Below are 12,042 nucleotides of genomic sequence, written 5' to 3' on the forward strand. Positions count from 1 at the left end.
CTGTAAGTTCCAAAACATATGTTTGTCACATATTGGCTAAAGGTGAAGGTGAAGGGAATAGTTAAAGATGATCATTTGATTATCCATATTTCTTCCCATAGATATGCCCATTTCCTATTAAGGCACATCTCTGAAACACACCTGTGTGAATGACCTTTTTGGGTCTTTGACCCCACAGACGTATTATCAGCTTTCCTGTGTCATATATGTAAGTCTTTATACTTTCACTGGAGAACATCCAGCTAGAAGTGCTGGTGAAGGTGCGCATATAGCATTTTGTAATATTTACATTCCTTCCTATAGTAACACCCACTACCTACTCAGGTTGCGCATTGAGTTTTACTCCGTCATCTGCTGGACACTGTATGTGATCCGCTAAATCTGCTTAAGGTATTAATATTATCAATATTAGGTGACTACACACTATTGGTGATTCTGTATCCCTTGGGACTATTTCAATAGCTTTTTCTATGTTAATCATTTGATGCTACCAAACGGGATTAAAATCCTCACGCCTGCCACCTATTATGTTAGGAGCTCATTAAGGCATTAAAATTTATTTTCCTCTCCGCTGTCCTCCACTCCGTATCATGACTGTCATCCATGATTTGCTTTTTGTATTTGTGTTCATATAAATGAACTCTACTATTTGTATTATTTACAGTGATTTTACGCCTTGCTGACTTATTGTTCGCTAAGCCCCTGATGAAGTCAATTTATTGACGAAACGCGTTGGGCCTACAACACCATCTGTATCAATAACAGACCAGCTGTACCTTTTAAATTGGAAGTCTTTGTGAAGACTAAAAATAAATGTTTATTGTTTTAAAATTGTTGATCTGTATGTAGCGCACTCTATATTTCTTTTCTATCTCTATTTGCTTACCCGGGCCCGGCTAACAGGGGTCTATTAGAGTTGCCGCTTTCATTACCATCTTGGGCGCAATAGGGGAACCATCTTCTGTGATATATATATATATATATATATACATACACACACACACACACATATACTTACAGTGGTCGAAGTGGGCCAGTGTGTGGTGGTATGTTATGCTGACACTTTGATTTCCACTGTCTCTGAATTTTGAGTGGCTGTACAGTGGGGGTCGGGGGCATATTATAGAATAGGGGTGACCAAACCGCGGCTCTCGAGCTGCCTGTGGGGGTTGGGGGAATGTCTTTAATGCGGCAGGGTATCTGATATTTACGGCGTGACCCTGGCTCCTACTTGTTGTCTATATAATAAGTTGAAGAGTCTGTGTGCGTGTGTGTGTGTGTGTGTGCGTGTCCGACGCATTGCGGACACACCGTGGCACTCAGAGACACCAAATTCGGCAACAAGATACCTCTGGACCCGGTGGTGTGCACCTTCGAAGCCGTTTTTTGAAAATTTCACTTAGAAATTTAAAAAACACCAAGTTGTAATTTTCCTTCATTGATGTTCTGGGGAAAAGATCGATGATCTGGGAAACGTTTGCGAAGGAACAACTCCACACCTGATTTCATTGCTGTCATTGAGTATGAATGACACATTCTAACATTATGGTGAAGGCTTTAAACAATTAGGAAATAATTGAGGATATACATAGACCACACAACACACACACACATACACATTGTACATGCACACACACAGTACACCACATACGCACACATAGCACACAACACACACATTTATATGTAGAGCACCTCACACACTTACACATTGTACAGATACACACACACACACAACACACCACATGCAGTACAATACAAATCCATACACACTACAACACACACCCAAAAAGAGTACAACAAACACACAGAACACACACACTTAAACATTGCCAGGATACGCAAAGCACACTACACACACATTTATACGTAGCACACATCACAAACTTACACATTCGGCAGATACACACAACACAACACTCACAGTACAACACACACCCACATTCACTACAACACACACCCAAAAACAGTACAATACACAAAACACACACTTAAACATTGCACAGATACACACAGCACACTACACACACACAGATTTATACATAGCACACCCTACGCACTTACACATAGGGCAGATACACACAACACACACACATAACATACCTCTAACAGCACAACACACACCCACATTCACCACACACACCCAAAAAACAGTACGACACACACAAAACACACACTTAAACATTGCACAGATACACAAAGACACAACACACACATACTGTATATACGTAGCACACCTCACACACTTACGCATTGGACAGATACATACAATACAACACACTCAACCACATACACTACAACACACACACAAAAACAGTACAACACACACAAACACACAGAACACATAAAAAATAATTTGCTGTTTATTTAACCGTCTGTACCTGCAAATAAAAACTGTACCTAATGTACCGTTTATACTTTGTTCCCCATATCCGTCTCTCCAGTCCTCCAGCCTGTCACTGCGCTCCCCGGCCAGTTGCACTGAGAAATCTTTGTCCTGGCCAATGCACCCATTGATCAATACAAAGTGGGTACACTGCACTCACCCTGTTAGTCAGTTGGATATCAGGCACTGCTCTGCCTCAAGGGTTTCCCAGACTCATTTGGTTCACAGATAATGTTTGGTCGATGGGCATGAGCGCTGCATGCATTTGTTTGAATGTTATGAGTATAAGAAGTTGAAGAATAAGACTGAGATGAAGATTTGTCACGTTATAGTGTACAATTTACTCAATAAATCGTGAAAAAAATATGTGTACATAGAAGTACAGTACAATCAAGAAATGAAAGTAGGATTAAAAAATAAATTCTGATTCAAACTGATAATTGTTTGGATGGCGGTGGGTTGCGAAACAAATCTATAGGTGGAGGGGGTATGGATATTGTGGGCATAATTGGTGTTTGGTACACCTACAGGGGGTCCCCAGTTGATGAGAAATTCTCACTACAGTGTCACCGTAGGGGGATTTCCAATTGGGGTTCAGGTGGTCTCTTAGGGACCCCTTTACAATCCCGTTGGTCTCTTCTCCTGGAGCCTTTGGTCTCCCTCAGTGATTGACTATCATTAAGGGAGACTGTAAGCTCAAGGAGAAGAGACCTACAGGATTGTAAAGGGTCCATAAAAGACCACCTGGACCCCAATTGGGAATCCCCCTATGGTGACACTGTGACCGTGACACTGTAGTGAAAATCCCATCAATTGAGGGCCCCCTGTAGGTGTAACAAACACCGATTATGCCCACAATATCCATACCCCCACCTATAGAATTGTTTCACAACCCACCCCATCCAAACAATTATCAGTTTGAATCAGAACTTATTTTTAATCCTACTTTCATTTCTTGATTGTACTTCTATGTACAATTTTTTTCACGATTTATTGAGTAAATTGTACACTTTGTAACATGGCAATTCTTTTTCTCAGTCTTATTCTTCAACTTCTTAAACTCCAAACCTTATCAATGCATCCATTGATGATTGTGATGGCTGGATCAGTGGATTGGCCGGGCGGGTGTAGGGAAGAATTTGGCCCATTGCACCCATTCCCAGTGGTGCATTACAGTGGTGCGGATAGTGTGAGTCGCGTCATGACATCATGTGGCCAGGCCCGCGGACCTGCTCCCACACTCAGGGGCTGCCCCACTGTTTGGTAGAGATGCTCGGTGCATGTGCTTTACAGATCCCCAGACCTCAGAGACTGCTGCAGGCAGGTTCGGTGAGGGGAGTGGCAGTGGCAGGGAGCAGTGAATTTTTAATTAATTATGGCGCGGTAAGTAACGCCCACCCCGGACCCCACGCACTCAGCGCCTGTAATTACACACCCTAGAACTGTACCATTGAAAGTATAGAAATTTAGGTGTGGACATGTCCCTTTCTGATTTTGTACCGATATCTGACCCTCAGATGTTGGAGGATATGTCATACAGTAGGTGCTAAATCTCAGGAGTGGATGTGGAATTCATCAACACATAGAAGTTTTCAACTCAGGAGCGTTGTGTTTCAAACAACAACACCACACCTGATTTCATTGCCATCATTAAGTATCAATGCAAACACATTCTAACATTATGGTGGAATCTATAACAAATTACAATCTTAGGTCTTTGTCACAGCATACTGTAAGATGACATTTTCAGCAATTTTGGAAATAAAGAAACCCCAAGGTTTTCCCGGGCAACGCCGGGCGGGTCAGCTAGTGTATAATAAAGATACTGCTGTGATCTCACAGCCAATGGCAGGACAGCTCAAAGGAAGGGAGCACCGGGCATTTAAAAACAGGGCGTGGCCTTGAGGGAGCTAGGCCACCCCCATTTTTGCATGGTATCGGCTCTTTGTCTTACCATACAATTTTTTTTGGCTCATTGCCTCTGATCGGTTGGCCACCCCTAGTCTATACCATCAGTGGTGTAACCGCTATTCTCTATACAATACAGAGCAATAGTATCCAACTCCAGTCCTCGAGTTGGCTTCCCCAGCCGTAGAGGATCCTGGCTCTCTTGTGGCCTCCGTTGAGCTCCATGTGAAGTAAGGGAAGTGCTGACATCTTCTGTGCGCAGAGCTACTTAGAACATACGGTTCTGCGGGTCGTCATAACACAAGAACTTTAGTGAGAGACCGAGAGCGGTCTGTGACCAAGAGATGTGACCGGCTGCGAGAGCAGTCTGATACCGAGAGATGTGACCGGCTACAAGAGCGGTCTGTGCAGAGAGATGTGACCGGCTACAAGAGCGGTCTGTGACCGAGAGATGTGACCGGCTACAAGAGCGGTCTGTGCAGAGAGATGTGACCGGCTACAAGAGCGGTCTGTGCAGAGAGATGTGACCGGCTACAAGAGCGGTCTGTGCAGAGAGATGTGACCGGCTACAAGAGCGGTCTGTGACCAGAGATGTGACCGGCTACAAGAGCGGTCTGTGCAGAGAGATGTGACCGGCTACAAGAGCGGTCTGTGCAGAGAGATGTGACCGGCTACAAGAGCGGTCTGTGCAGAGAGATGTGACCGGCTACAAGAGCGGTCTGTGCTGAGAGATGTGACCGGCTACAAGAGCGGTGTGTGACCGAGAGATGTGACCGGCTACAAGAGCGGTCTGTGACCAAGAGATGTGACCGGCTACAAGAGCGGTCTGTGCAGAGAGATGTGACCGGCTGCGAGAGCGGTCTGATACCGAGAGATGTGACCGGCTACAAGAGCGGTCTGTGACCGAGAGATGTCACCAGTTAAACACAAAAGAATATTTGAAAACAAGAGATTTGGGTGGTAAGCAGTGGTAAATCCAGTGGAGGGGCAACAGCACAGTTAAACATTCAAATAAAGGTGCCACACCCACTGCCTTGAGTCAGTTTGCGATGGCAGTGGGTGTGGCTTCCCTATTTGAATTTTGAACCGTGCTGCAGCCCCCCTCCCCTCCTAGATCTGCCATTGGTGGTGTCTGTGATGCGTTCCTAACCTAATACTGGCGCATGTGCTGCAGCTGGCCCCCGGTACACATTGAGATTGCAGCCTAATGATTCAGCCCTGCAATGACTCGGAACCCATAAAGCATCTATGGTTGTTCTGGACTTACTTGTTGACGCGGACATTCAGCATCAGTATGATCCCCCCCAGGATGAAGGTGAGCGGGCTCAGGATCAGCATGGCCATTTTCCAACCCCTACCTATAGGAGAGAAGATAATGTTGGGGTAATTGCTCCTCTGATCACAGTCTGATCCTTTCTATTATCTGGCAGCAGCCGCCCACAGAGCTACCAGGCCGACTGAGACTGACGCGGTGACAGATACATGCGGATCTATGGAGCAGTCCTGTGCGGATTCAGGCTGCTGTAAACTGCCACTGTTGCCGTGCTTGCACCCGCGGGCAGGGCCATATGGAGCTTTCCTGGGCCCCACTAATCATGGAGGTGTGATCACGCACCCTAAAAAAATAACTCTAAAAATTATTTGTTTAGGAGATCACCTGCATTGGGGGGAGCCATGTGCCCCTCAGCCAAAATCAGTAAAAATGGGTGGGGGCTCGATCAGTAACTCCCCCCTGGAGTTTAAGTATGACCAGCAAGGGGGGGGGGAGGTGCATCGCAAGATGTGCTTGCATGCGATAATTGATACATCCGTGCAATATATTCAATTATCTCACTGCAAATTGGGCTGATATTATCACAGTGCATCCTACAGACGGCGATAAATAAGCCCCCAAATCTCTTTCCACTTTATTACTCCCCGAGGTTTGATACATATTGCTGCTAAATTTTATCTGGAATATCTGGTATTTCAATCAGAAAACATGACATGTTCGGTTCATATCATATGTTATGTTAATCCTATTTTTTGTTAATTTTGCATTAAAACATACTGTAACTTAACTTATAGCCTAATTCAACCTGATCACATGGCTGCAAATTTACAGGCCCTGTGATTATGGATAGATTGCGATAAAATCCTGCTTCTTTTTAAATCGCTAGCTGTACGCCAGTTGATTGACAGGGACGTGGCGTTTGGGTGTGGTAACCAGTCGTTTTCTGGGAGTGTCAGGGAAAACTCAGGCTTCTGAGTGGAAGACGTGTGAAGTTAACTCCGCCCCTGATCAGCCTGATTCTATCGCAGCTGCTGAGTAAGTCCTGGGCTACGCACACACTGCGCACACTGGGGAATCATTACATGGTGAGCAGCTGTTATCTGGGAGTGTCAGGTAATACGAAGGCGTGGCCAAGTGTGTGAGGGGAAGTCATGTGACGTCAGCTCTGCCCCCGATCAGCCTGATTCTATCACAGCCGCTGAGTAAGTCCTGTGCTACGCACAGACTGCACACACTGGGGAATCATTACATGGTGAGCGGCTGTTATCTGGGATTGTCAGGTAATACGCAGGTGTGCCCAGGTGTGTGAGGGGAAGTCATGTGACGTCAGCTCCGCCCCCGATCAGCCTGATTCTATCACAGCCGCTGAGTAAGTCCTGGGCTACACACAGACTGCACACACTGGGGAATCATTGCATGGTGAGCGGCTGTTATCTGGGAGTGTCAGGGAATACGCAGGCGTGGCCAGGTGTGTGAGGGGAAGTCATGTGACGTCAGCTCCGCCCCCGATCAGCCTGATTCTATCACAGCCGCTGAGTAAGTCCTGGGCTACACACAGACTGCACACACTGGGGAATCATTGCATGGTGAGCGGCTGTTATCTGGGAGTGTCAGGGAATACGCAGGCGTGGCCAGGTGTGTGAGGGGAAGTCATGTGATGTCAGCTCCGCCCCGATCAGCCTGATTCTATCACAGCCGCTGAGTAAGTCCTGGGCTACACACACACTGCACACACTGGGGAATCATTACATGGTGAGCGGCTGTTATCTGGGAGTGTCAGGTAATACGCAGGCGTGCCCAGGTGTGTGAGGGGAAGTCATGTGATGTCAGCTCCGCCCCCGATCAGCCTGATTCTATCACAGCCGCTGAGTAAGTCCTGGGCTACACACAGACTGCACACACTGGGGAATCATTACATGGTGAGCGGCTGTTATCTGGGAGTGTCAGGTAATACGCAGGCGTGGCCAGGTGTATGAAGGGAAGTCATGTGACGTTAGCTCCGCCCCCCGATCAGCCTGGTTCTATCGCATCCGCCGAGTTACTCCTGGGCTACACACAGACTGCACACACTGGGGAATCATTACATGGGGAGCGGCTGTTATCTGGGAGTGTCAGGTAATATGCAGGTGTGGCCAGGTGTGTGAGGGGAAGTCATGTGACATCAGCTCCGCCCCCGATCAGCCTGATTCTATCACAGCCGCTGAGTAAGTTTTGGGCTACACACACAGTGGGAACATCATCCGATGGTTAATGATAACCCCAGTAATAACCCTCGCCTCCATGCTTACTCACTGAAGCTTTATTAGGGCAGTGACAGAACATTACTCACTGTTCTCCTCAAACACATAGATCCTCTCACTCAGCTGGTCCCAGGAGCTGACTGATTGCTGCTCATCTGAAAGACCACAAATAGTAAAGTAAATCAGACAGGACAATAAAATATTTTATCCTTGTGATTGAGAGAAAGATCTAATTTGTCCCGCGAGTACACACCCGCCATATTGCTTTCACCCGTGGTCTGACATAAAGAATAACTCCTATTGCTAGTGCCGAATGACCCATTGTGAGTGTATTGCATTGTATATGCACTGTAATTCATTAGTGGGACACGAGGGGGCGCTGCACAACAAGCATTAAACACAGGGCCTGATTCAGCTTCAGCTGTCATTTTGTGAAATTATAACTCCCCGCACATGCATGCCCCCAGCACAGAACAAGGTCGCCCCATATGCAGGGTCCCTCCCCATTTAAAGGTATCCCCCTGACCGTACAGCCGAGCTGTGAAGCCAGGTGCCAGGCCGCCATGTTTCAGGTTGCAGAGTTTGCTTGTGACCATCATGCAGCCACGTGGCCCCTCCTGTGTCGTCCAGACTGCGTCCCTGCAATGCTGTGCGCTATATAATAATGTAATAAAGAAAAAAAGAGTCTCTGTGTGTTTTCATCCCCCCTAGAGAACTGCATTTCCCAGCAGCCCCTGGGACAGCCCTCCGCTGTATAAAGATGTATGGGAGACGGTCAGAGGCTCCTGGAGTTTTTGCCTAGCTATGCCTCACTCCCAATTGAATGCCCAGTAAATCTGTCATGTGGATTATTGTTTGTGAATATCATCTATATATATGTCTAGGATAGTTATATACAGTATATATATATATATATATATATATATATATACTAGGTGATTCATCGCGCCCTACGGGCGCTCTTCACACCGTCGTAAGGGGCTGCGCCCCCTTAATTTGTGAACGTTTGTATATGAGAAATATGGTTAGAATTGTATGAAAGATGCCCTGTATTGCAACTTAAGTGTCCGCGAATCGCGGGAGGGGGGGTCGCGGAGGGTGCCGCGAATTGCAGGAGGGGGGGTCGCGGGGGGTGCCGCGAATTGCAGGAGGGGGGGTTGATGGGGTGTGGATGCTGCGAATCGCGGGAGGGGAGGGATTGCAGAGAATCGCGGGAGGGGGGTCGCGGGGTGGGTTGCCGCAAATCGCGGGAGGGGGGTTACGGGGGCGGGGGTTGCGGCAAATCATGGTAGGGGGGGTCGCGGGGGGTGTGCCGTGAATCACGGGAGGGGGGGTCACCGGGTGGGGTGCCGAGAATCGCGGGGGGTGTGTGTGTGCCGCGAATCGCGGGGGGGGGGGGTGTGACGCGAATCGCCACAAGAAAAAATCAACACAGAAAGGTCAACACATGTAAATGTTGACATAAGTGTGGCACTTCATTGGTGTCCATGTCGACACATGCGAATGAATATAAAAACATTCAAAAAATGAAAAAAAAAAATTCAAAAACTCATGTCAACCTTTTTCATTGTCGACCATAGCCATGTCAGTGTTTTCCATGTGCAATTTAATTCTGGAGCTGCCGCAAATCGCGGGGGGGGGGGGGTGCCGCGAATTGTGGGAGGGGGGGTCGCGGGGGTGGGTGGCGCGAATCGCGGGAGGGGGGGTTACGGGGCGGGGGTTGCGGCGAATCATGGGAGGGGGGGTCGCGGGGGTGTGCCGTGAATCACGGGAGGGGGGGTCACGGGATGGGGTGCCGAGAATCGCGGGGGAGGTGTGTGTGTGTGTGCCGTGAATCGCGGGAGTGGGGGTTGTGGGGGGGGGGGTGTGACGCAAATCGCCACAAGAAAAAATCAACACAGAAAGGTCAACACATGTAAATGTTGACATAAGTGTGGCACTTCATTGGTGTCCATGTCGACACATGAGAATGAATATGAAAATATTCAAAAAATGAAAAAAAAACTTCAAAAACTCATGTCAACCTTTTTCATTGTCGACCATAGCCATGTCAGTGTTTTCCATGTGCAATTTAATTCTGGAGCTGCCGCGAATCACGGGGGGTGCCGCGAATTGCGGGAGGGGGGGTCGCGGGGTTGGGTGCCGCGAATCGCGGGATTCACAGGGGTTCCGGTGGGGGGTTGCCGCGAAATGCGGGAGGTGGGGGGTCACGGGGGGTGCCGCGAATCGCGGGGGGGGGGGTTGCGGGGGGGTGTGACGCGAATCGCCACAAGAAAAAATCAACACAGAAAGGTCAACACATGTAAATGTTGACATAAGTGTGGCACTTCATTGGTGTCCATGTCGACACATGCGAATGAATATGAAAACATTCAAAAAATGAAAAAAAAAACTTCAAAAACTCATGTCAACCTTTTTCATTGTCGACCATAGCCATGTCAGTGTTTTCCATGTGCAATTTAATTCTGGAGCTGCCGCGAATCGCGGGGGGGGGGGTGCCGCGAATTGTGGGAGGGGGGGTCGCGGGGTGGGTGGCGCGAATCGCGGGAGGGGGGGTTACGGGGCGGGGGTTGCGGCGAATCATGGGAGGGGGGGTCGCGGGGGTGTGCCGTGAATCACGGGAGGGGGGGTCACGGGATGGGGTGCCGAGAATCGCGGGGGAGGTGTGTGTGTGTGTGCCGTGAATCGCGGGAGTGGGGGTTGTGGGGGGGGGTGTGACGCAAATCGCCACAAGAAAAAATCAACACAGAAAGGTCAACACATGTAATACTACTGTATAATACTGTATAATACCAACTTATGTATGTTAAGGTACCCCTTACTATATATACAACACATGAATACAATACACCTAATTACACACTGTGTTCCATTGTAAAAGCTTTATTTAATAGTGTTATGCCACTAACTGTGTATGTATAGAGGTGTTATGCCACTAACTGTGTATGTATAGAGGTGGCACGGCTATGATCTTGGACCCCCATAGTGGCCACATACTGAATGTGTTATACGCGCCCTTCGGGCCTTATCAATTTAGAACTTTTTTGTATCAGTCTAACCTTAGAGGGTATCTGTAACCTCTATTGATGTAATTAATATACACTAGCACCCATTGGGCCATTATACACGTAGGGGTGGCTTATAGTCATTATTGTTTTTCACTTTTAACGGATGATTGACATCACTGTTGGGACTGCTATATATCAGCGTCCCACTGGTCCTTAACCCCAACTCCCTCACAGATCATTATATTGTCAACCCCATCTGTAGTGTTATAGCACGACCTGCAAAATTGTCTAATAGACATATGTGTTGACATTTAGAATCAACCGCTTACCTGAAATTGACTTCAGTCGGAGAGGTGTGTCATTTCGCCTTTTAATTTTGGTATGTACTGTACGCTTTCCATATATATGCTTGTTTTCTAGAAACGTATTGTTTATAAACTTACTGCTATGTTGCCATTGTGTTCAAAAATCATGCTTACTGGTCCTCAATGAGTGCTTATACCTTTATTCATTGTCACCTTATTATGAACTATTCAAGTATTTTATTAATTCACTCTAATCCATTGTCATCTATTACTGTACATTTTTTTGTATTTTTTTGTATTTATATTGTAAATTTGATGTTTCGATGTGCCAAAACAGACCTATCGACATACGATTGGTCCTATATATACCCGTCTGTTTATCAATATGATATATATTTGCAGATATTGCTGTTTTGCTTCAGTGGAAGCACTACCGAGTCATTTGACTCACAACGGTGACCACACCCTTTCTCTTCTTTATAAAATTATCCACAAAGAGTGTACTTCAATTTGTATGCTTAAAGATTCCATAGGTATGTGTTATGCTTATTTTTTTCCCACACTGAGGTTGACCTGGGAAATTCTGGTCTACATTCTCACCGCTAGTTCCTCATAAGGAACCACTCACCCACCTCTCCTCTTCCCTCCTCTTCTTCGCATTTGTTCTTCCTTCTAGCCTCTCATACCCTGAATTATCTTTCAAACCCACTTAAGACTGTTTTTCACGGCATTGTTTCATCAACTTTTCTAGATCTTGGTGTATTACCCCTGAGGAAGTCCCTAGCGGACGAAACGCGTAGGGTTATTTCGCTTGATCAAATCTACACCATTGTACGGAATCATTAAGAGTTACTACCTTCAATAATTTCTGTAAACCATCAACTATTTCTGAAAATCACCGATGACCTATGTATTTTAAACCATT

General features: G+C 46.9%; 1 protein-coding gene across 1 annotated transcript in view; it reads right to left on the minus strand.

Moving 5' to 3' along the window:
• The window catches only part of LOC146023797 (uncharacterized), a 72,551-nt gene that overhangs the window by 37,167 nt on the left and 23,342 nt on the right, over positions 1-12,042 (minus strand). The window contains exons 4-5 of the mRNA XM_083155394.1: positions 7,894-7,959; positions 5,559-5,649 (exon numbers count right to left, since the gene is read on the minus strand). Coding sequence (XP_083011520.1) covers positions 5,559-5,649; positions 7,894-7,959 — 157 coding nt within the window. The remainder of the gene's footprint in view (positions 1-5,558; positions 5,650-7,893; positions 7,960-12,042) is intronic.

This window comes from Crinia signifera, chromosome 1, assembly GCF_055691185.1.
Source record: "Crinia signifera chromosome 1, ASM5569118v1, whole genome shotgun sequence".
In the NCBI taxonomy this organism is placed as follows: Eukaryota; Metazoa; Chordata; class Amphibia; order Anura; family Myobatrachidae; genus Crinia; species Crinia signifera.